General features: G+C 38.1%; 1 protein-coding gene across 5 annotated transcripts in view; it reads left to right on the plus strand.

Moving 5' to 3' along the window:
- Positions 1-3338: 3338 nt before the first annotated feature.
- Positions 3339-26321, plus strand: part of ADAM23 (ADAM metallopeptidase domain 23) — a 64434-nt gene continuing 41451 nt past the window's right edge. For 2 of the 5 annotated variants that reach the window (XM_059853281.1, XM_059853279.1), the window contains exons 1-6: positions 3339-3537; positions 4593-4819; positions 13657-13733; positions 23220-23283; positions 25429-25511; positions 26178-26241. In XM_059853281.1, the coding sequence (XP_059709264.1) occupies positions 3384-3537; positions 4593-4819; positions 13657-13733; positions 23220-23283; positions 25429-25511; positions 26178-26241 (669 nt within the window). In that variant the 5' untranslated portion in view covers positions 3339-3383. The remainder of the gene's footprint in view (positions 3538-4592; positions 4820-13656; positions 13734-23219; positions 23284-25428; positions 25512-26177; positions 26242-26321) is intronic. The other 3 variants (XM_059853282.1, XM_059853280.1, XM_059853283.1) reach the window with 2 other exon arrangements.

Below are 26321 nucleotides of genomic sequence, written 5' to 3' on the forward strand. Positions count from 1 at the left end.
TTTTCTCTGTGGGGAATATCCAGGAATATCCCACTTGCTTATTTGTTACAGGACTTGTTACATGGATTCTCAAAATAAATATTAGATAAAAAACTACTGTTGAAGTCTAGAAATTATCTTTATTTTCTAGTAAGATTCTGTCTTATTGTGCTCACTCAGAAAGATCAGTATTATTTATGCTTGGTAAGGAACAAGTTCTTTAAACCCGTATTTTACATAGACATTTTCCCAGGACAAACAAGTGATATGGTGGTTTTTTTCAGGTGACATCAGAAAAGGCATTTGTTTGTGTTGGAAGTTTGTTATCTTTATGGCTGGATTAACAGTGTCTGGACCAACCTCTTCCACCTGAGTATCAATATGAACAGCCAAGATTATAATCAGCAGTTTTGCATCTGAAGCCTTTTTTATTTGAATTGTGACACTACAAAATTTCATTCTGTGTGCTCACTGCCCCCACACTGAAAAAGGACGAAGGAGTTGGAAAGCTCTGGGCAATCATCTGAAGCTGTGATGTAAAGTCTCTTTAACACCCTGATGGAAAGTATGTGTATACCTTGCATGGTACACATTTGCTCCCCAGCCAGTCTTGAGGCTCCAGCTGTCAGCTGTTTCCTGTGTGCTTCTGACTTAGATGTTTCAATTTCTTTCACTGGATACAGATGCTGCAATAATCCATGCTTCTGGTATTTTGTTTTCAGACATCTGCAGTGCAATATATCTGGAGTTATTTCATAGCATCTTTCAAAGTTGAAAGCAAGTTCAAAAAAAAAAAAAAAAAAAGCAGCTGTCATTTGTTGTAGGACACTTCATCTTGAGCTGATTATACTCTGTGAACTGCATATGACCATCTGAAGTTTTCTAGCAGGTTTATGAGGCACAGCTTGAGTTAGATGTCCATCAGGGCTTTGGAGAGTAAGCATGCATGCTTTAGATGGTTCTTCAGGTGATTATTTCTGCTGGAGGCTTGTACATGAGTTAAAAGAACTTCAGAAAATCTTTGCCCTAGACCACCTTTGTACAAAAAGGAAATAATTTTCTACCCTCAAAATCTGGCTGGCAAATTCAGGACCTAACAGTTTCAGAGAGCAGGTGTTTCCAGCGTTTATTGTTGCTAGACTTGTTTCTTGTGTGCGGTGAAAGTTTCTGGATTTATTATTTTTTTTAATTGTGTGGTCATTCTACTCTTTTTCTCTTTGCGAGTAAAATATTTTTTCAAATTGTATTTATTTTAGATTTGAATGCACTGACATAACTGATCCTTTGTTCTGTTTATATGTTTATGGGGAGAAACATGAGCTGCTGTTGTTTGAAATATTCTAGTGATAACTAATGATGAGGAACAGCTGGGCTGGGTGGGCTGCATGGAAAATGCCTGGAAATGTGAGATTTAAGGAAGAACATTTTATGTAGAAAATGGGTATAGCTTTCTCATTAGACCTAGACAACAGTGAAATCCTAAGGCACATTTTATATTTTTTTTACCCCTGGCAATACCATGGATCTGTCTTTTCAAAGTGTTTGTTGCTGCTACACACCTAGATTTTGAGTTTCCACAAGCAGCCTCTATTTAACCAGCATGAGAATTCAGATTTAATTGTTTAAAAAACTAAGAACACTACTGTTATAAAGTAGTCTGCATGGTAATGATCTGTAAAACTGCTTATACTTTCTAAATTAACAATGATAATGAAGTCAGGCTGGAATGTAGAGAAAATTATGTGAAACAGAACACTACCTATCTTCCTGGAAATCCATGTGGTATGCAGACTCAGCTTAGAAGGTATAAACTGACAAACAAAAAGCGATATCCAGACCAAAAAAAAAAAAAAAAAAAGGAAACATCTTTATTTCCTCAGCAGCAAGACTTGCATCAAAATAAATAAAGCATATCTGTTCTTGGGTATTAGAAGTCTGCCGGGCAAAATGTTTGCTATGAAATTCATATCTAAACTTGTCTCTGAACTCAGGTTTTCTGACTCCTGAAGTCACAGTATGAATACAAAACAGCAGATTCATCTTCTCATATCTCTTTGAAGTTATTTTTATCTTTGCAACTATTCTTCATCTTAGTGGTTCACCCCAGGCATGCTGGACTGGAACTATGAGAGATACTATTCACTGCACAGAAACGCACCAGTCCTTGTGTTTGCGGTCCAGACTGCCTGCTGCTGAACTCAGCACTGCAGAGTGGATTTACACCAGGTCAGAGTCAGAATCTGACCCTGCAGTCCTCCTCTTGGTTTATTGTACACATATCAATTTTTGTGTAGTATCTGTGCACTTTTTTTGGCGGCATTTGGTTCTCACCTCCACCGCCCTTCACTGCAGGGGTTAATTATCTGCAGTCAGTGAGGATGAGCGGGACCCAGGGACCAAAGAGAACGCCGGGGCGATGCAAGGAACAGAGCTGTTAGCTGGAGGCGTTGGGAGGGAGGAGAGGGGGGAGCCTGAAGCTCCGCACAACACGTGGAGCAGGGGCTGCTCCTGCATCCCTCTGCAGTGGCTGGGGACTGCCTGCTCCGAAATGCCTCAGCTTGCAGCGCTGCCCGGGGCGCGAAGAGCGGCCTGGCCCTGCTCTCAGGAGAGCAAAGCGGCCCCTGCTGCTGTTCAGCGTCTCCGGAGACTCCTCCGAACTGTGCTCAGGGCTGATGCATTTCAAAGTAATTTCACCCGGCGTGAAAGTTCTTTAAAACAGTTCCTAAACCCAGCTGTTTGCAGCTGTGCCCACGTGAGGGGGGAACAAGTCTGCGCGCTACGCCTCGGGCAGTCGCGCACCGCTCCCATCTGCCGCTTCAGCCCGTCCGGCCGCGGCCGCGGGACCCCGGCCCGGAGCGGCTCTGTGCGCAGCTGACGGCTGTCACCCCGCCGGCAGGCACCACCTCACTCTCGGCTGCACAGCGGCATAGGGGCAGCGGCACCCGCGACCGGCGGGGCGCGGGGGAGCCGGGGGAGCCGGGTCCCGCCGGTGCCCTCCGGCAGCACATCGGACAGCGGCCGCTGCCCCGCCCGGCCCGGCCCGCCCCGAGCGCGCGTGCGCGGGCCCGCGCGGCCGGGGGCGGGCGCGGAAGGTGCGCGCGCGCGCGCGCGCGCCGCCGCCCGCCCGCGCTGGCGCTGAGGTGTCGAGGCGGTGCCGGTGTGTCCCTCACGGCGGCGGCAGGAGCCGCACGGGCGGTGCCGCTGCGGGGACCCGCCCGCCCCCGCGCTGAGGTGCCGCTGTGTCCCTCGCGGCGGCGGCGGCGGTGGCGGCGGCAGGAGCCGCACGGGCGGTGCCGCTGCGGGGACCCGGCTGCCCGCGCCGCTCCGCCCGCGCCCCCCAGGCGCAGCCCGCCGGCCGTGAGGGCTGTACCGCGCTGCCCCCCCGCCCCGGGGCGCTATGAGCCATGAAGCCGCCCGGCAGGAACTCCCTGCGGCAGCCTGGCTGCGGCGGCCGCCGCCGCCCCGCGCTCCTGCCGCTCCTCGGCCGCCTCGTCTCGCTGCTCCTGCTCGTCCACGGCTCCTCCTGCCCCCGGGCCCGCGCGGCTGCCGCGGCCGCCGGTGGGTATGGCGGGGTGCGGGTGCCTGAGGTGTCTGCGGCACCTCGGTCGCCGTCGCCCGCGATAAACCCTGGCAACATCCATTTCCCTTCAAGCATTCCTTCCTCCCTTCCCGCTCCCAGCTTTGTGTACGTGTCTGTGTCAGCGTGTGTGAAGCTGGGGCTCAGTTAAGATTTCCTTGGCTTGCTTGCTCTCACAAAAGAGGGGTACGTGCGGTGCCGGTGCTGCAGTGTGTTGGGTAGGGATGCTGTGCGTGGAAAGACGCCCGTGAGGGATGCGACACAAAAAGCTCCGGTGGGCTTTGGATGTGTCACGGTGCATGTGGACGGCGATCCGCTAATTTGTCTGCTTGGGGTCGGATTTTCGTGTGTGCTTTGTTGTTTATTTGCTCTCGGTTGCATATAGGTGACATGTGGAATGCTCTGAAGGCACTCTGTTTGTGCATCGTGTTATTATTGTTGGTACATTGCCGTTACCTTGTAATATTGTTATGTTGTTACATCGCATTGATTGACTGTCTTGAAATTTTAATGAAGAAAGATACAGGATTTCTTTTCAAAAGCTGCTACAGAAGAAAAGGGCTCTTGTCAAAGTTAAAAGAAGTAGAAATCAATTCCCTTTACATAATAGGAAGTTTAGCATTCAGTGCACATGGACTCTGGATTCTATGTTAGCAACACTGGGAGTATTCTTAGCTTTTTGTAGATTTTTTTTTTTTTTTGTGAAAGAATTTAGCTGTGCAAGAGGAGGTAGGGGGTGACTACATATCCATTAAGTTGAGGGTTTTTTCCTCCTGAAGGTTGAGAGGTATTAAAATATTTATAATCTATGACTGCATATGAAAATGTAGATTAATGCATTTAAATAAATAAGGTTCTTTCTGAAACCATTTTGTGTGTAAAAAATGAATCAAATCTAGCTCAGTGAGTAAGTTATCTTTTTGTTTGCTTGAATGATTAGTAAAATGTTAGAAACTGCAAGCAAATATGTAGCTTTTTCATGGAAATAAACACATTCTGCCATGGAATTTATGGCTGGCATATCTTTCTTCCCCAGGCCTGCACTGGAATGAAACAGCAAGCGGTATAGAGGAAGTACTGGCAGATGAAGAGAGTACATTTCAACAGAGTAACAGCAGTAACAGTAAAAATAACAGCTACAGCAATGCAATCCAGAAAGAAATCACACTGCCTTCAAGACTAATCTATTACATCAACAGAGACTCTGAGACCCCTTACCATATCCTGGATACCAGGGCAAGGCACCAGCAGAAACATGACAAGGTAGGGTAAAAGAGGCTCATCTGCAGAATTTTCAAAACAGTGATATGTGATGTGAAGCTGTGTTTGTTTTGATCTGTATGTATTCAAGACTTAATGGTGGTCCTTACCACAATTTTTAGGAATTAAGGGAGTACATGTAATTAAACAAGAATGTAATTTCCCTTGTGTTAACTTAAAGATAATTATTTTGAATTTCAGAATGGTTCAGAAACTGAACTGTAGGTAAAACAAATGAGAATTAGGTGAAGCTGACTTGACTAATCAGCATAGATTCTGGTGTCTTCACTTTTGGTACACAACCATCAGCAAAATGTTTCTTCCAAAATAGCTCTAGACTGCAGAAGTACCTGCATAGGGAGCTTCCTTGGAATCCTAAACTTGCAGCTTGAGTTACTTAGCTTTGAGTGTGCTTGCACTACCTAATAAATGCAGCATTCATTTCCTGCCACTGCATGGCCAGCGAAGACCACTGTAAATGTTACCATTTTTTGTCAAACAGTACCTGCATTCTTCATTTTTAGTGGCAGGATCTAATGTTACATTTTGTATGGATACAGCTAGTAAATTGTTTGGGTTTTTTTCTGCCTGAAATTATATGGTATTAAACATACTTTGGTTTTGGGAATAACTTTGTAAAGAAATAAATCTGTCTAAACTATGTCACTTAGTACCCTTTAAATTATTTTCATCCTATTTTTATAAATCTTTATTTTAAAAAATTAATTTCTTCCTACAGAGTAAAAGATAAAGTAAAGGTAAAGATGGTTGGGATATAAAGAGGTAGGGAAGAGGCAACAAAGCAAATCAGTGTGTAGCATATTACTGAAGGGCTTAGCTATAATGGAGTTCCTACCTATTGAATAGCATTTCTCTTGAAATTTTGGACAGTGAATTTAATACATGTTATATGTCCTTATGTTGATACTGATTATGTGCCATTTCAGATGTGGAATTAATAAGAAGGCACTGAATAATCTTTGAAAAAAAAAGTTGAGGTACCTGTATAATTTTCATGTTTTAATAGGAAGAAAGGTTACTTCCTAGCTTATTGAACATGGATGCTGGTATGTGCCTTTGGATGCATCTCAGTACATGAATATGTTATGGTTGGCCCAGAAAAGCTTTTGGTTGGAAACTGGAGCTACTTAAGAGAACACTACATTCAGAACTAATACTCTTTCAAGTGATTCCACTCTTTTAAATACACTTAAAACATTAAGGTCTTTCTATTCCTCTCTTGGGAAGAAAGGGATTTAAAAGTGCTTGCACACTTGCCTATGGGAATAATGCTTCTTCCATGTTGTTTTGAAATCCATTGGGGACAATGTCCACTGATCTCTATGCTTACCCAGCCCTGCCCACGAGAACGTTGCTGTTCCTTCCTATGCCCTACCTTGTATCTACACATTGGAGTAAAGCTCTGCAGAAATCAGTGCTGACAGAATTGGTATTGATTTCCTTGGGCATGCTTGCTGCTGACTATTGTGTAAAGTGGATCTTCTTTCTACTCATGTGTCCCTTTTAAGCACAGGGAATGCTAATGCTGCAGTTTTTCCCACAGAAGGGTTCCTCAGTCCTGGGCCCTCATGGAGAGTGACGTTATGTTGACTTCATTCTTCTGGCATGAAATTTCAGTTGTTTTATATTTATTGTTTATATTTAATTGAAGGAAAGAGTTGATTATGTTCATTGTCTGGATGGATTTTTGTATGTCTTGCTTCTGGATCATCGTACCTGACACCTTCACCCCCAGCTTGCATCTTGTGCATTTCCTTGCATGAAGTAATTCTTTGCCTTTTCATCTACTTTACAACAGCTGAAATATTTGTTATTATATTCTTTTCTTCTGTCTAAGATTTTCTGTGTCTTCTCTGTAGAGCAATAATTGGGGACCGGGGGAAGTCTGGAAGGTGTAAAAGGAAAACAACCCAAACAACAACCCATTAACAAAACAATGCAGTTGATTGTGAAAGATACCCAGGGGTTGGCTTTGACTTAGTGGGGGGATTCTTTTCAATACTGGCTTTTACCCTTCTCAGAATTAAAAGAAAGGCTATAGTGTAATAAATCCTACCTGTGAGATTTTGATGTCTCTTATTGGTAATAAAGAGAAGTAGTCAGGTAAATAACTACAAAATAACAAAATATAGTTAGGAAAAGAAAGACATGTGTATTTAGGATTTTTTTTAATAATGTGAAAAAAGTTAAGACAGCCTTCTATATGTATAGAGTGTAAAATGTTGAGGAAAAAATGCTTTTGTTGTTCTTCTGCTGTTCTTGGGACTATACATTTTAACCTGTATTTTCTTGTCAAGGTTAATATGCCATTTATAGGCATATGATGTGGAAACAGTCCCTAACTACTCATAATATTCAGTAGACTCCTTTCTGTGGAACTTCTGTACAGTGGTCAGAATAATGGAATATGGCCTGTTTGTGAGATCAGGCCTGAATGCCTCAGAAATGCTGAGTCACTCTAAGGAGAGAGTAAGACTAGAAGAAATAGTGTGCATGTGGGATGAAAGAGGTTGGAGAAATATAATTATGTAAAATTATTTAAAATATTTTTTTAAAAATCACTTCCCACAAGAAAGGGTCTGCAATGTTCTTTGTGAAATGTTGGTAGAAATTAAACACTCAAGAGAAAACAGTGTAGCAGAGAATAAGAAAAAAACATAAATAAGATGTTACTTTCTTAGCAATGATTTTTCTCTATCCCCTTTTGGTGAAATGTCATCATATTGAGAAGGTGTTTGTGATCAAGACCCTCTCACATTCCTTCTTCTTGGAAAAAGCTTTTTATCACTGCTAAAAGAAAGAAATGTTCACCATAGTTTTGACAAAGTGGTCTATCTCCAAGGGGGCTGAGTTCTAGTATATATTTTAGCTTTGTGCTCTTAAAGAAGCTGATTTTAAATTCTTGATACTTGAAAACTCATAATTCTGTATACCTGTTTCCTTATAGTCAAATTAAGGCTAGCTGCTTTTGAGTTCTTCTGAAGTTATTTTTAGTGCAAAATGCTCAAAAATGAGCATCTATTTATGAAAACACACTGAAGAAGCTCACAGGAATCCATAAAATTGATGTAGAGGTCTGAGTCACCTGTGTTCTGTCTTTTTAAGCTTCTGCAGGTGGAGGTAGTATTTTGAAGGAACTGTTAATCTCTTTATTGAACTGGATCACTGCTTTGGTTCGTTTTCACAGGCTACATACACAAGATTTTTAGGAGCTAGCAGGGAGACTGCATGGGGCACAACTTGGGGCACAACTTGTCAGAAAAGTCTAGAAGCAAGTCCTTACAGTGGCCAGCAGAAGGAAAAATCCTGCAATGCAAGGTGTTTGAACATAATAGGATTGCTGGAGAAACAAAGCCCAGGGCAACCTTAGCAAATTTTGAGTGGAAAATAACTAAAAATGGACTCATATGGAGGCTGACTATATCTGCTGGAGAGTTTCTGAATCAGAAGTTTTCAGGAGCTGTAAAGAAGCCATCTCTTCATGCATAATTATAAGCTGTTAATGTGATTTTGGGAAGGAGAGAGGTGTTAGGAAAACTGTTTTGCAGATCCTAAAGAGGAAAAAATAAGCAAGAGTACTTTTGACTATGAAGATGTTCCCCCTTCCCCAGAAAAGTTTGATTTATTTTGAGCTATTTTTCATGGGGTGGAGCTCCAGGTGTTTCTGATCAGGTCAGCTGTTTGTCATTTACATAAAGAAAATACTCCTGCCAGGTGAATGCAATAATTTTTACTATGTTGCCTTGCTTTAAAGGTTGAGATACAGTGCTGTCTCAGTCCTCTATGTAATTTTAGCATGCAGCATATGAAAGTTGAGCTGGAAAGCATACTTGAGATGAAGAAAAACAATTCTTTTCCATTTTAAAGGAAGCAGTATTGAAAAAAAAGCAGGTATTTTTTTTGTTGAAGAATCTTTGTGATATTTCAGCTGGCTTTGTCTTTTTTTTCTTTTTCCCTGATCTTTCCGTGCTGCAGCTTCAGTTTGCACTACTTGTAAATGGAAGATTGTGTGTACTTTTTATTTTTTTTCTGTTCTATACCGAATTTATAATAATGCAAAAGTCTTATCTTGACTCTGTGTCTTCAGAAGTAAATAACAGGAGCATTGAAATTGGTCTTCCTGTCTTTGGTTTCTGGGAGTAGGAGATTTTCCTTATGCCATCTTCAGCTAGATCTAGAGCTTTGTTTCTTAGCTGAAATGCAGGTAATGTTACTTCTACAACTTCTTAAATCCTTTAAAAAAGAAAAAAAAGTTATTTCTGGGTTCTCTCATGAGCTTCACACAATAACCTACAAAAGTGTTAGGTAGCGCAGTGCTTGTACTTGTATGCCTTATTCCAAAATAGAAATAAATTAAGTTTATGGATTTTCTAGCATTTGTGGGAAGGTGGATACTGCAGGAAAGTGGCCCAAGATAGGGATGCACTACTTTGTAGAGTCTTACCAAAAAATCCTCAAGGGGGATATGGCTTTGGAAGCCAGTGTTACTACAGAAGGGTATCTAAGTATTGTCACGTTGGGAGAGAATAGTGAGTTCTGGCCCCTGGGGTTTAGATGCACAACAGTAGCATTGCTTCCAGTGGTCTTTTTTCACATGGCCATGACCTTTCTTTCAAAGAACAGTCTTCAGGGCTTGGGGTTCAAGTGCATTGAAGTAACTCCTCTGTTGTTCAAGTCCAGCGACAAATCATCAACAAGAGGTTTTCTGAAATTCTGTATGTTTTAAGCATCAGTTTTCATGTGCTGCTGTTTCAGTATGAAATGCTTTATTTCCAGGGAGTATTGGAAGGTTGTTTTGGTGCACGTGACATGCAGTGGAATGTAACCAAATGCTAGAAGAGGCAATGGTTTCTGTATGAGGTCTGAGGATAGGCCAACAAGCTGAAAGCAGGATTAGGAATTGCTATGTACTAAGTCACATTTACTTGTGACAAAACTAAGGCTATTATTAGAATGGAGGTCTAGAGCAAAAAACTGTTTTGATGGTGTAAAATCCATCTAAATCTGACTTACATTTCTATTTCCATAATGAGAGTGATGAAACCCCTTGCTCAGCTTCTAAACTCAGAGAGGTAGCTTTTGGCCATTGTTTTAGTCAGCAGAATTGTATGAAAAAATAGATTTCTAAAAGCAATGAGCTTGTCATTTGGAGATTGTATCTGCATGAATATAGCAAAAGACTCATAGCCATCATTAGTCAGTTAAATAAGGCTGTTACTTTTGTTTAAAGATTTGTGATGGAACTTAGTGTTTTTGAAGGGATAACACATTATTGCATTGGGCATAGTTTTACTGTGAAGAAAGTAAAAGTAATGTAGTAGTTTATTTTTGGTGATGATGATTGTAAATTTCCTGAAAGTCTGAAAAAAGTGAATTATATTGTAACCTAATGACTGATTTGAGGGAAACTGGAATTCTTTATACATATGGATTTTTAGCTTGGAAAAAGCCCTGAGAGCTACTACTTTGCATAAGCACCTGTAGCCCTCTTAGAATGTCCCTGGTATAAAGACTCTCTTACTACAATTACTATACCAGTAATTTGAGCTTCCAGAACAGGGAAGAAAAAAAAAGACTTTTTTTTTTTTTCCTAAGATTTGGGTATGAGGACAGGAAGAATGTGAGAGACTCAGGCCTTTCTTCAACCCACATCGTTATACATCATAAGTAAGTCTTTGCAGAAGAAAAACTTTATATAATTTTGGAGCTTTGCCATTGGAATAGGCTATAGCTGTCAAAGCAGGAACCTCTGCAGAGGTTTTTAGATGATAAGCAAACACAGACAAAGGAACTTGGTCTTCTCTTTGTGTAAATAAAGAATACTTAAGCAGGTGTGAGCATTTGCATGTGCACAAGCCATGCAAGAGGATGATGTATATTATTTTTCCTGCAAAAATACATATATTCTTCAAAATACGTACTGATCAACATTATATTCTTGTTTGAATTTATATTTCTATGCCAATGAGAAGAACACAGTATTTCAGATTATACTTCAGGTATTTGTATTACACAGTAGCTGATGAGAGAATACAGAGAAATTATAAGGTGGATAACAGAATTGCAGATACTGTTCTGAAATATTTCCTCCCATCATTGTGGTACATGATGTTTGTAATGCTTAAAACATCTGGTGATAGTTCACTGGTAGCTTTCTATGCTAACTTATTGCAGGAAAATAATGTTTCAGGGTTGGATATTTAGTCTTGTTACCTTCAGCTGGTTTATGGCTTTTGGGAGTGGTTATCTATTGTTAAACTAGTTTAAGAGAATCTGAATTTGCTGTAGCAGCAGTGTATTGCATTCACCTGAATTCAAAAGAGTGCTTTTGCTAAACTCCAGGGATTTTAAATCTTTTTGTAACCCATGGTTTCAGCTGAGTTTGGTGGAGAACATGCCCTGCTGCAGGTCATCAAATTAGTGTCAGCTGCTTTGCAGCAATTGCTTTTGTGTACAGGCTGCATCTGCTAGTGAGTCACACTAATAGATAGCAAGTAGTGTTTTTATACACAGAAGTGGTTGTTTTCAGAAATAGCAATGTTGCTATATGTAGTTCTACAAGAGTAAGGGGTTTTAGGATATTGCAGACCAAGAATAAAAATTACTTTTAATAATTCGAAATTGCAGAAAGAATACATAGTTCATGGCTTAGAAACTTGAAGGGTGATACACAGAAATCATTGAACAGTCTTGGTTGGACAACAGAAAGCTGTAGCAGGTCAGACTAGTCATCCATCTGTCACTGAAATCAGTAGCTGATGCCTGGGGAGAGATTACTCATGTTTCAGCATGATCTTAATGGAATAGTTCATGCTCTTGTAAATTTTGCAGATATTTAACATTGAAATCTTGTTTGTGACATATATATGAACATCTTTTTAGGTAAATGTTACATGTGGAGGAGATTCAAAGCAGTAGCTTGTGTAACTCCTAAGTGGAATCTTTATGGCATAAAATTAATTTGCAGCCCTTTCCCTGTAACAAAATTTCATGCTTTAAAAAAAAAAAAAGTGTGTTTTGAAAACATAATAAGGTTTTTGTCATGAACAGCTGCTTGGAAAGCTCCTTGTGTTACTTATTCCATTATTTCATTTGTAAAAAAAAAAGTGGATTTGGGGTTGAAAAGCCTGTCCTACTGGGCATGTATTTAACCTGACATTCCCTTTTTCTTTTTTTTTTTTAACGTGTATGCTAGCAGAGTCTGAGCATGCCACCTGTTTGCGTTTATACTTAAACCATTTTCCTCTGCTGATTCAGAGCAGCTGTAAACTCAGATCTGCCAGGCCAGTGTTAGCAATTGGTGAACTGGTGAGATGACAATATACGTTTACCAAAAAATAGAACTGAGAGAAAGCTTAGTAGTGGTTTGCTTCTATATGATTTTAGATATCAGCTAAGAATATTATTTTTTTAGTTCTCACTTAGAATCATTGTATTTTTTTAATGAACAAAACTAGGCTTTAGCTAAGATTTTTTAATGGCATTTTAGGTATTTAAAATATTTGTACATGACTTTTATTTTTAAACAAAGAAGCTTGACAACAAAGCTCTGTGACCCTATTGAAAGGGAAATGATAATTCTGGCAGCAAAGAATGATAAAGTAATACGGGAAATGTCACAGCTGATTTTAGTAACAATAGCAAATTTAAAAAAAATTATATTGAAGAGTTTTCTGAAAGATGATTAATAACTTTGCTGAGAAGGAGGATTAAAATCAGTGCTGCTTTGTGTAGTACAAGAATGGAAGAGAAACATCAAGAACTTATCTTTTGTGGAGAAATTTCCTAAAGAGAACAGAACTGTGGGCCATAAAAGCTAACCTTCATATTATTTAAGTTATGCTGTAAACTAGCTAGAACTTGATATATTTTCTGTGACATACCTGAGGGTTAATTGTGGTGTTTAATAAAAAAATAGGGGTTTTTTTGTCTTTTGGCTAATGGGCTTAGTCATAATATTCTAGCTTTGTGTAATTATTTATACTGTATCCAATTAGTGTGTAACTAAGCATGATTTTATTAGAATACTATCAGGAAAGCTACTATGAAATTCAGATGTAATCTCTTCAACCCTGTTGGAACAGCTCTTCACAAGAAGAAATTCTTGGATCATCTATTATCATTTCCTTATTTTTCTAGAAAACAGATAAGCATGTTTTAAATGTCTTTGGCTGCAGTTATTACAGTATAGAGAAAAAAGAATACAATTTATCTGACAAGAACTGACTGTTGTGAAGTTAACTCCCTATGCAAGACAGGCAAATGTTGATCTGTTGTGTGTTGACCAGCATAGTATTCTTTATACTGATTAGCTACAGTGCCAAGTACAAAGCCATTAATTGTGAAGGGATTATTTTGAAGGAGTTTTTCATAATATGTAATAGGAGCCTTGCCATGATTTTCATATTTGAAAGTGTGTATTACAAATGCTTTAATTATTTCAGCCTTTTAAAGGGAATGATTGCAATAACTAAATTAAAAGAACAGTATGCTACATTACTTATGCTTATGTTGCACAGCCATCTGGTTATAGCAAAATATAGACATTTGTGTGAAACTTTTTTATCCTTTTTTTTTTTCCTTTACTTTTTGTGAGGGATGAGTGTGTATTTCAGAGTATGCTTTTGAGGTACCATTTGCTTCCTTCTAAAAAGGAAAATGCTTTTGAATGAGAATTTGGTACAAGGGCAGAAGTTTTCATATGCCCATGAGATTCATGAAAATAAGCATGTTTTCCATAACTTTGTTTTTCACAGTCACATTTGTTTTGTATATAAAACTCAGTGAATATTTTGACAACTGCGTGTTTCTGTTTACAGGCTGTACATCTGGCCCAGGCAAGTTTCCAGATTGAGGCCTTTGGCTCTAAATTCATCCTTGACCTCACACTGAATAAGTAAGTGCATGATTTGAGGTTTCCTTCACTCCTGCTCTTATCATCTTATGGTACAAGGTCAGGGCATGTAATATTCCAAGATCTGTTGAACAAAGATGCTGTTATCCAAGTTTATTAATACAAAACAACATTTAACATTTTTTTATGTAAGATAAAAAATGACACCCATAAAGTAGATACCCTGAAAATTTTATTGTTCATAGTAAAATAAATTGTGGTAGATGGAGAAATTCCAGTACTGGTAGTGTTTGGAAAGTGTGGATTTTCTTGTGCTTTTTTTTTAAATAAATTGATGAATTATCATGAGATGTTTTAGTTGCTCAAGTCAGTGTGTAGAAATATTGTAAATACTTGTATGAATAGCTCATCTTTAGTGATCTGGAAATCATGTTATTGTCACTACAGTCATGAAATTCCTAATAAGATGGGATTCTTAAAGGTGTGACTGCACTGAAAGGTGCAGCTAGAGTCTGTTTGCTGTAAGACCATTTTATATAATTCTTTGGTCTAGAAGAACTGGCTTGTAATAAAGGGCAGTGGTGGTTTAGTTTTGGATATCCCACATGCTTTTATATCACTGCTGAAGGTGTGAAACTATGATTTTCTGAAAATTGTAATGACCTTTCTTTTGCCTGCTGAAAGTTTAAGAATAAGGTAGAAGTATAAAATTCATACTAAATACTGGACAGGTAAAATGTAATGCTCAAAAGTGCATTTGCCCCTTCTATGTCCCTTGAGACTGAGCATGCTTAAAAAAGGAGAAACAAATTTACAGAAACAATTGCATATTGATTTTAAAAAGCATTCCTCTGATCTTGAGGTTCATATGAGTTCTTTTTTTGGTCTTAAACTGTCATATAAGGTAAGTTTTCTTAGGGATAAAGATGCAAACTTAGTAAATCTAACAGCTTTTAAAAGCAGCAAGTTATGGCTTTGGAAAATTTGCAGAACTTAATTTACATATTTGGCTTCTTGGCTGCTAATTATCAGATATTTTGCTGTAAAGGTGAGCTGGAAACAATTTGCTTCATCCATGCATAATTTTGAAGTTAGGTTGCTCTTGCATTTTTTTCTTTCAAAATGTTATGTGAAGTCTTGAATGTCTGGCAAAAGATGAATTACTGTGAAGGCTGGGAATGTCACGCAATTGAAGGACAAAGAAAGCTTGAAGATAACTGGATGTTCTCTAGGCTCTGGAAAAATTATAGTGTAATGCAAGGCTGTGTTGTTTTATGAGGGTTGGACTGTGCATAGTAATTCCAATGAATAACCATGACGCATTTGTGAAGAGAACCAGTATTTAGTGCCCTCTAAGCTACAGGGAATTCCTCTTCTTGGTCTGCTTTCCACTGCTCCTGTCTGCACATCCAGCAAGAAGTGAGTGTGAGCACACATTCCCAAGATGGCAGTGTCTGTAGGGTATGGCTGGTCACACAGTGACAAAGAAGAACCATTGCCTTTACTGGCACCATGTAAACATGCTGACAGCACTTAGGAGAAGAAGAAAACAGGCGCATAAAGTTCTTCCACAGCTGATGAGAATTGAAAGTTTGCTGGTGAAAGGTACTGCAGCCCTCTCCTGATTCACAGGCAGGACAGCATTCACTGACACAAAAAGAGCAATGTCACAGAGGGAGTATTACACGTAGGACTTAACATAGGACAGACAGCAGTGATCAGGTGCCAGGCTATGCCAAACAAGCTGTCTTGCAGCTTACACTAGTGACTCCTTTTTAGGCCACCTCCTCTCCATTTTCTGACACGTTATGTCCTGATTCACCTTTTCTACCCTTGGCACATTCCCTGAATGTTCCATAAAAATGATTGCACATATCCACAAGTCTGGGCAGACATCCTGAGATAAGTTTTTCCTTCCCAGGAGACAAATTATGTTGTTTACCACTTCTTATCTGTTCTAAATTTCTGGCTGAACCTCTTCAAGACCATGCCTGAGTGGCTTCTTCCATGGCCGGATGGTCAGTGGCCTAACAGAGACAATAATGAGGACCAGAACTCTTATCTCCTGTTCATTAGGATTTGGGTTTCGTTGCATTTCCTGTCTGAGTCTCATGGTGAATGGCTATTATCCAAGTAAAATCACAAGCCCATTGACATTCCCCATATCCTGGCAATGTTACCCCTTGTCCAGTTCTGCTGTTTGTCCTTGCTTATTTTTAACAGCAGTTCATAAGTAGATGTACAGATTTTTTCTAATTGTGGCTGCTTTCTCAGCAATCAAGAAATGCAGTGTCTATCACTTCAAAAAGAGAGAGGGAATGAACTTGCTGTGCACCTTGGCTGAAGAAGTTGTGCTCTTGTGATAGCAGGAGTCTTCTTACTGCCTATATATAAGGCACAGTGTGTTTGGATGCCTTACTGATATCCCTACTGCTTGCCTCTTTATACATTAGGTTTCCTCCTAGCTTCTTTAGTGGCTTCTGTCCCATAAACGTTTGACTCTTTATCTGGCTCTGCTCTGGAAAATGACTTCAAAAACCTGTGCTAGTTTTTGACTGGACGTAATACTCTGAAACTGTAAGTCATAAAGTTTGTAGCATAAAATGTAAATACCCGTAGACAATGATTTGAAAAAGACCCATTCTTGTGTTTCAGTTATTTTTATGTGTTCAGCAAAAAGCAGCCTTTTGCTACTATGTTGGGTTGTAGTTGGCATACTGGTACTGCTAATGTCTAGTCAGAAGCAAAGGCAGAACAATTTGGAATACACTTGTATATGATGAGTATATATTTATATCAGTTGCTCTATGGCGAGTTAATGCCACCTACACTGTATGTGTTCTGTGCATTTTGGTTTTGTTCCTGGGTTTTTTTTGAATGTTCTACACCTAATTAAAATTAAAATTGAGGATGGTTGTTAAATGCAAACAGGTTCTAGTTTTTGGTTTTCTTTACCACGGTTTGAAACGATGTGATTGCCTACCTTCTGTGTTGCAGATGCTCTTTTTTCACAGCAAATACTATAACTTGACAATTAAGTGAAGAAAATTGGATATTCAATTTCATTGGTAACTGTTGAGATTTTTTTAAGAAGAGGTGGCAATCTGAAACTTTAGGGAGCCTTTTACTAGAAAATTTTACTTTTTTTCCATCTTGCCATGATGCAATGGCACAAACAGCTTGAAACAAGTGTGAGCCCCTCAAGCCCTTGAATCCAGTGTGCAGAGACAATTAATAAGTAAGATTTGTGTGGAGCTTGAAAGGGTAACCAACTTCGCAAATTCACACGGTCTAAACTAGATGAAATATAATTTGTTATCCTAAGAGTGATTTTTGGTGGTTTTTTTCTGAGAAGAAGAGTCAGAAAAAAAGAACTCACTTGAACTCCTTAGCAAGGTGGGTAACTCTGAAATTTTAGACATCTTGCCCCTTGCTACACTCAAGTGTTGACCAGTTGCAGGCTCTCAGTGTGATGCTGGTTATGATGATGCATAATTGTAGATATGTTGATTATGGAAATAACTTGATGCAAAAAGTAATAGTTTTATAATCTGTAATAGATTAAATAATGTTTTTAGTTAACACTCAGAGTACGAAAATGGAAGATTGTAGTGCTGTAGTGGGGTAACAATCCCATTTGAGAAGTTAGAATTCAACTAAGATTGTCTGCCTGAACTCAATAAACGTCTTATGCAATGAGTATCAGGTAGCATTGTCATAAAACACAATTTATATAAAAAGTCTTCGTTCACTTATTTCAGTAAGTTCACCTTTGTCCTCAAATGGCAGTGTTGTAACATTGTATTTGGGTAATAATGATTCTACTATATCTGACCAGTTTCTTATATTGCTGCATTATTTATGCAAACAAATGTTTGCAAGGTGCTAGAAAATTAGTTTTTAATGATTTCATTTCCAGCAACATGTAAAAAGGCTTTTAACTTGCTGTTTTTATGCTGAAAGGGAAGAGTTTTTGCAAGTAACTCTTTATGTCCTATTTAAAGGTAAACAGGCTTTATGTTCTGGTGTAGTACTAAATCACATTAAAGAGCACTACTACCAAAGGCAGTGAATTAAAAATGTTTACTTGCTGCTTTTTTTAGTGAGGAGGGAAGTTGCCTGTGTTTTCTGGCAGTTTGCAGCCATGGCCTAGTTCCAGCCTCTAGATAAAGAGGTCTCCACCAGCATGGGGGGCTCAGGCTGTACTGGAACCTTCACCCACTGGGACTGTGGTGGCTGAGACACATCCAAGAATAGGAAATTAGTTAATTGATATGCACAGAAACAGAGGGAAAACCCAAAGACAAAAATTTCTCTCCCTTCCTATGGATAACTTGCCTCAAAATTTAGGATTCTTGGGGAAGGGGAGGAAAGAAAAATCACCAAAATCAGTCTGTATTTTTTAGCTTTTCCTTCTTTCCTCTGTAGAGGTCCATCCTTCCAGGAAACTCTGTTTCTTTTCCATAAAGATATAGAAAAAATATTTGGCATCTTTGACATGAAATGAAAAAAACCAACCCCGCTGCATTTGACCATAATGTGACGTAACAATTTGAGACATTAAAATATGATGACTATGGTGGAGAGTTAGTTTCTTTTGTGAGGTGCAGGCAACATAAAAGAAAATTGTATCTAATTGTTTAAACCTTATAATTGGTGTTTATTCTTTGTGGTGTATGTTTCTGCAGAACTGAATTAACTGGGGAATGGTCCCAGAGGAGATTACAATGTTAGCCTAATTTAAAAAACAATAGGGCAATAATGGATTTATTTGGGAAACTACTTGATTCTTGGGGTTTTCTCATAATTAGTTTTTAAAATAAAATTTAATTATTTTTAAAATGAAAATGGGAAAACTAGTCACAGTTTTTAGAAGGAAACTTTGAGTATTTATGACATTTCTTAAATAAACATTAGAAATTTTAAAAATTCACCTTAAAACAGTGAGTTCAACAAAGTTTGTGAATATAATTGAAACTTTTAATATAAACAAGGCTGTAGATGGGCATTGCATTAGATGATGGTGCCTTGATTGTCTTAAAAAATACTCTTTGCAAGGTCTCTTTGTTTTTCCCATCTTTATGAGCTACTAAACTATATCTGTCAAATGGACGAAAACATCTCATGGGTGATCTCTTAAATAATTCAACTAAACTAGGTTGCTCAGACACTGGTACTGAGCTTGAAACATTTCAGAATAGTTAATAATATATTGCCTGGTAATAGGTTAGTATAAAGATAATTTAAGAAGTTTGCAAGAAAGGTAATTCTTGCTGTACTCTGATTTTCTGCAGGCTGTCTACTAGGTTGCTGGAAGGTAATTTTCTTGCTTGTTTATGATACCTTTTGGTAATTTCATAGCCTTTTCCTACCCAAATCAATTCTCTTCTTCAGGATAGTTAGATGCCAGCTGAGGTAAGCCACTGACTATGCAGCTCTCCTGCTAATGAAAACATCAGCAGTGAAGTACATGCCAGGGAAGTGGATGTGAGTTCTTCAGAAAGCATCTGCTGCTTGCTTTAACAGCTGGTCTGTGCCTTCAAAGGCAGCAGCTACAGGGAATGGCATATCCCTTTGCTGCTTATTTTGCATTTCTCAGTGTAACTCAGATAGAAGAGCCAGGGAGCAAGACAGCTCAATAAGAACAATTGTCTGAGATAAACAAGACAGGGTGGAAGGAACTGTAGAAAAGGACACAGCAGATAAATTATTTTGTCATGAGTTCATTCAATATGTTGCAACTTGTGTGTTGATTGCAAAGGATCATACTAATGTGCCACTATCTAAACAGACTTTTGTCTGATGTGATCATGACTGACACTCATTTCAGTTAAAGCTTGCACTGTTTCTGGTGCTTGTCATACTGAAAATCAGATTTGCTGTGCTGAATGCATTTCTGCCCTAAGCAAGATGTGAATGGCTCAAAATGGATCAAAGGTGACAAAACACTGTCCAGTGTAGATGAGATGCAAATGTATTTCTTAAAATTCAGGTTTGCCTTTCAGAGGTAAATTTAGGCATTCTGTAAGTGATAATGAAGGAAGAAGAGTTATTTTTTGCTGTGAAGACCGCTACTTTTTGCATGAGTTCTGTGCCTCATTCCTCAGGCAATTGCTCTTCTTCATGAGCTCTTAATCAGTGTATTCTGGGCCTTTCTTTTTGATGCCACTTACATAAAGAACCCCATCACACCTCCTGGTGAAATTACAGTGCTCTTCTGTGTAAGTCTTTTGTGTAGGAAAAAATTTTGAAAGTTATTTTGGTTAAGCATTCTTTTTTTTTTTTTCCCTTTAATACTTTGTCTTTTGTCAGATTTGTCAGTGTTAATAACAGGTAAAAGTTTCATAGGGGAAATTTGCAGTAGCAGTTCTATGTATATTTTTACATCTGTTGTTATTCCCAGAGTTTAGCAAAATGTAGAACAAATTTCCTTACCCTTCCTGTCTTACTCAATGTTTGCAAGCAAGGTGTTCTTTCGCATGTTTTGCTAGTATAGACAGATACTTGAAATGAGACAGTGATACAAGGTACCTGACAAAAGTCAGGTACTTGGCAATGGGGAGGCATACACTTTAAGGAACAGCTGACTGTTTTTTTTATAATGGAATGTTCAAAATTCTGGCTGTCCTGAAGGAAATGTTAAGAGAAAACTGTCCTTGCATGACCTTGGTGGCTATGTGTGCCAAGCTTAAAAATGTAGTAATGGCTAGAAGCTAGAGATAAACACTCCAGTCCAGCCTTGCATGAGAGAGAATTTTGTGAAGTCCAAAAGTCTTATACAAGATTTTCCCACTCTACCTTCTAGGTGGTGGATACTGTATTATGTTTGCCAAAAGGGTGCTTCACAAATTAAAGTTGCATTTTGTTTATAGCATGGCATTTGGGAAGTATATCACAAACAGCAGGCCTTAATTTTCTTTGGAGGCATTCGTTCAGTATGGAGAATTTCACTGATGTGCCTTGTGTCCTGCAGATGCCAGAGGTCCATCTTGGAGCTTGCTGGTACCAGCTCTGTTGGACATAGGGGAAGCTCCCAGCAGCTTCTCAGAGAGCCATTCCCATAGCCCCCTCCACTACCAAAAGCTTGCCACACAGACCCCATACGTGCTGGAAAGTCAGAGATGAGAAAAGTGTAGAGTCTACTGGCAAACTGTCTGCATCCTGCTTTGTACTTGTAGTGTTTGTGTATATACATATGGGAGTTTTCCATCAAAAGTATTCCATGTTAGATAGCCTGTCGTGTGGGACACGGTATTTGGACAAAACCCAACTGGGAATTCTTTGGCAGTTGGAACTAATGAGAGGCTAAAGAATGGAAAAGGTTGGCAGATGAGGAACCAACTAGGTTACAACAGAAGCTCAACCAAAATCCAAGAAAAGAGTACTAAACTATAGAAAGGTGCTGCAAAGGGTAGACTAAAGAAGTTTTGAGCAGCTCTTATGTCATACAAAATAGGATAAATCTGAGAGAAATGCTGTAATTAAACTATAGTTGGTTGTGAGTCAGTACACGTAGTGGGATATCACTTACTGCAAGTCTTATGAGATGCAAAAAGCACTAGACAGCATGGAAAGAAGTTCTGAGATCAGTCATGTAAGAGTCATACTAAAAGAGGGCAACAAAGAAGGTGTGAAACTATGAGCTTGATTTGGCAACAGGTAGCTAATTGCTGATCCAGGAATTAGTTTGAGGAAACCAAATGGTCTTCATGAATTGAAGCAGAAGTGTCTGTAAAAGTTGGACTCTGGTCAGGGCCCTATCATGTTGAGCACAGTTCCTGTGTTTAAGCATTCTCAGTAATTTTTTTAATACTTGTATTGTAATTACAGTTTTCAGTTTTCTTACTTAAGTTAGTTATGTGTAGCCTTGTCTGTACCATCCCCTACTGGGAACAGTAGTCTTTATGCTTCATAACAAGTATGAAAAAGGCAAAGGATAAAAGGACATTATCAACACTCTAAACTTGAATTGTTGTGTATATGTATGCCTTTTTAGGAGCTTCAATCCTGCCATGTTGAAGAAATAAATATTTGTATTGCAGTCAAGTATTTACACTATTTATACAACTTTTCTTTTTTTTCAGAAAGTTTATACCTTACTATGACACAAAGTTAAAATTGATTCATGCAACTGAATTTATTTTTAAATCTGCACTTTAAAAGAATAATTTTAATAATGCCTTCACAGTGATGTTTAAGGCAAATTATTAGACTTCAGTAATTATTCAGGGCTATTAGCATTGGTTTTGCAGGCCCAGAGTGTGCTGTGTCAGTTTCATGAGAAAGAACTTCTAAGAGAGCCACTGGTAAGTGACTTCTGCAGGATGCTCTCTAATGCGTGTAGTGCCTGATAAATATGGCATGAAGAATTGATTTGAGGAGCCAGGAGTCCCAGAGCTAAAGTGTTATCAGGATTGCTAATAGCCTAATCTGAATTTGAGATACCCATTATCATAGGTTGTTTTTAGTCACAAATTCCCATCAGAGCTATTTTGCCACACCAGCCTTCCATAATGGTGTTTTTTATTTGTAGCAATCGTATTTTTGTTTTGATATATGTACCAGTATCAGACCTTTTAATGATTTTTTAAATTTCTTTTTTTTAGTTGCAAGTGTACATTAGAGGCTTCAAAAATGCTAAGAATTCTGGATCACATTAAGTAAAATGCTAATCTTGCATATTTGGTGGGGCCAGTTAATGTCTTTAATTTCTTTGCTCTCCCTGGGTATTATGCTGCAACCCTGATTGTAACAGAGTGTGATGTGAATGGGGCACTGAGGTTGTTGCAGGCAACTTGTTGTTGCTGTGAATGGGGCTGTTGAGGTTGTTGTGTACAGGCTGGCTAAGCTTAGTTTAAAAAAAAAATCAACAAAACTGTAAATTATACATTATGGAAAATTATTGTGTTTCTGAAATTTTCTAGCCAGAGTTAGAAAGGAAATAAGAATGAGAAAGGTATCTGAAAATAAAAAGTGAAAGTAAGGAAAATAGTAGTATGGAGTGTGTTTTGGGTTCTGCATTGTGTGTTTTCTTTTAAGGAACATTATTGCTTTTGGAAAAAAATCCAAGTATTTGCAGCTTGTGAAAGTGATTATACACTCCTCTCTTCATAACAATGGTGTATTTATTTGTTCAGCCTTACATACATTCTATTTACGCTTTAAGGTAGAGTGGAAAAGCTATTTGAAAATGGTGATGAACTAAAATACATATACTGTCAGCAAGGAAAGTTCTAAAGCCAAGGGGTATTTTTTTTTTCATATTTAGAAGGCTGGTAATCTAATTGTAAAGCTAAAATACAGGGGATTAGATTGCAGAATGAAATTCCCCCTTCTATACCACACTCTCACTTCCAGTGTACCTTCAAACCATGTACTGAATACAAACTCCTTGATTTTCTTTTTTAAACTAATGTACAAGGAAAATAAAAATGCTTTGAAAATGCTAACAAAAACCCTCAAACCTACCCATAGCAATGGAAGAAGTACTCAGCTTTTTCTCATCTTTATTTATCCTTTCTTTGGCAGTGACTTGTTATCTTCCAATTATGTGGAGATCCACTATGAAGATGGAAAACCAAAATTTTCAAAGGTATTGTGTTCTCAAATTGTTATTCTGAGGGAACAATGCCAATAAAATATTAAAAAAAAAAGGGAGAAAAAATGTTTTGCAAGACTTACAAACTTCAGAAGTGTTTTTCACACATAGAAGGTAACTGTGATCTCATCATGTATGGATATCTCAGTAATACAGGAGGAATTGCATGAAAAAGAGAAGCTGTGTTTTGGGGTGAGGAGTAGGCATTTGTAGGTGGCAGTAGTGAAGATGATCCATTACTGCTAGGACAGTTACATCATGTAAACTATAGGAGGTGGAGGAGTTGAAGTCACCATCAGATTAGTCTTCATTAACTATTTATGTGTCCTTAGCACAAAGTGCAAGGAGAAAGAATCATGGTAATGTAAGATATTTAAACAAACTCAGAAGTCTTCCAGTGACTTTTGTTTGCAAGGATTATAAAGTCGTGAAACAGAAAATGAAAGATTTAACTGAAACCTTAACCGCTGGAGTTATTACAAAATCAGCATATTGCTAGACATCCAATTAATTTTGTTTGTCAGACTAGCTCCCAAATTGAATTCAGTGCCATGGGTTATTGATCCAAAGCCAGACTGAAGTTCTGCAAGGTTGTTCAACCTTAAGGGAACCAGACCAGTCTTTTTGTTTGTCTGTAGTAACAAAATGAGGACTGGAAGGTTCCTAAGAAGGTTATAAACTACATTTGCCGGGAATTACTTTTTTTTGTATTTGGTAGAAATGCCAAAATATTTCTTGCAAACTTACTATGTATGAATTATATCTGTATTTGGAGTGGAGGGAAGCAAGCATTCTAGTTGTATTCATGTCTTCAGAAAGTCCAGACTGTGTTTGTTGGAGTATTGTGTCTGGTTTATTATTTTGCCCTTTCTGTAATCTCAAATAAAATAATAAATGGCAGATTAGGGCAGAATTAAACAACTCCATTGCAATGTAATTACTGAGATACGCTGTTTTGTTTTCTTCCACTGAAGAAGAAAAACAGTTTCATGTTACACACAAAGGAGGATATTCCATTAAGACTTGGTATTCTGCAGAATAGGCAAAAATGCTAAATGATGCAAGAAAACAATTCCCTCTGGCCTCTAGACTGGCTCATGCAATTGTCAGCTGCAGCACTAGCATTGAGCACTGCGGTTGCTGAATCATGAATCTCACTGGAAAATTATATTAGAACTTCAGACTCAGCAAATGGGCTACCTTTGCATGCTGCAGTAACTTGATCCAAACTTCCTAGGGGATGTTTTCTGAATTGCTGTATTTAGAAGCGATAATAGAGCTCCTGAGGTCACGTTAATGTGTGAAAGGCTTCATTCTAGATAATAAAAAGACCCCAGAACACCACACAATTTGTGTAGGAGATCAAATAAGGACTGTGTCCTGGTCCTTTGCAGTGTCTTGTAATACTTTTTATGCCCAAGTAAAAGGTTTTGTTTCCTGATGTGGAGCTAAAGAAATGAGATCTCAATGAAAAGTACTGTATTTTCTAGAAAGAGGTCGTTAATTACAAAAATGACTGAAGAACAAACAGCAGTTTCTCTTCTCAGGTGATCATCTTTAAAGAAAAAAAAATCTTGAAAAACTTTGTGTGAGAAACAATCAAAAGTAGCGGTTAAAAAGCATGTTTTATGCATTCTCACTGATGGAAGGGTAAACACAGAATGATTACCTTCTGTGAAGTACTTTGATTTAATTACATACAATAACCTGTAAGGAATTTAAAGCAGAATCTGAATAACTCATTAAGTAAGATGCAAAATGGAAATAATGCTGTCATAGACAAAGAGCATTTACATTTTGTGTTCTGTCTCAAGTTTTAAACCCATTCTTTATGTAATGATTAATATGCATGTTGCAGTTCAGATGACATGACACAAGAATTACAAATATTTTTATGATGAATAGTAGGTTTTTCAAACAATTGCTGAGAGACAACTACGCTTCAGGGTTTTTAATAAAATTTTTTGAGAATACTTTTTAGTTTACCTGAGCTTATTGCTGATAGACAGTAAAGACAAGTATATAAATTAGGTTAATGTGTATTGTTACTGTTAGATTTTTCTGGCATTGGTTTTACGCAACAGACATTAAATCAGGATAATTTTGTGTGTGTGTGTGTTTGTTTTTAAAAATTATTAGGGGGGAGAGCATTGTTACTACCATGGAAATATCAGAGGTGTGAAGGATTCCAAAGTTGCTCTTTCAACTTGTAATGGACTTCAGTAAGTGCATGTTCTCATTTTTTAAGCAAGGCTATAACTATTTATTATTCTTGAATATTGTCTCTTAATATAGAAGGAACTGAAACACTACAGGCTCAAAAATTTTTTGTTTTGAATTTTTTTTTATTATCATTGGAATTAGTGTTTTGATGCTGTCTCATGAAACATTTTAATACAATAAGTGCAGGTAAATATTTCCCCAGATGATTTAATATGGTAAAGGTAAAAAAGAATTATATTTCAGCAGTTTGTATGCTCAGTATTCATGTATGAGTCTGTCATAGAAAAATGGATCTTTTTGTTAGATTGTACAAGGAAAAAATGCAAGATATTAGCAGTAGTTCCTGCTAAGTGCAACTCAGCTGTTGTTTATATTTTGCATGCTCAGGGTGTGTCATAGGACTTCCTTTTCCAAGGTCAGGTCTTTACCCCTTTTGGTATTTTATCATTGTATTGCCACTACATTTACTGTTAGTCCATTAAAATGTCCCAGATATCTTGAAAATCTCCCAATCTTGGCTCTAACTACAGGTGGTATTAATGAACATATATTTAATATTGGTCAGTTTTTCAGCCCTAAGTTTGGTTTTGTCTTATCAAAATTCATATACTGGAGTTAAACCTTCTGTCAATCCTAAATATCACTTCTTTTTCTCCATGTTCTAGTGGTATGTTTGAAGACAGTACTTATTTGTACTTGATAGAACCAATGGATCTGACCCACACTGCTGTAAGTTTAGTTTTGTCTAATTTATTTGGTTTGGGAGAGTGCTCAAGGAATGCCAAATAAAAGTATTAGAATAAATCAAA

Source organism: Haemorhous mexicanus, chromosome 8 (assembly GCF_027477595.1).
Source record: "Haemorhous mexicanus isolate bHaeMex1 chromosome 8, bHaeMex1.pri, whole genome shotgun sequence".
In the NCBI taxonomy this organism is placed as follows: Eukaryota; Metazoa; Chordata; class Aves; order Passeriformes; family Fringillidae; genus Haemorhous; species Haemorhous mexicanus.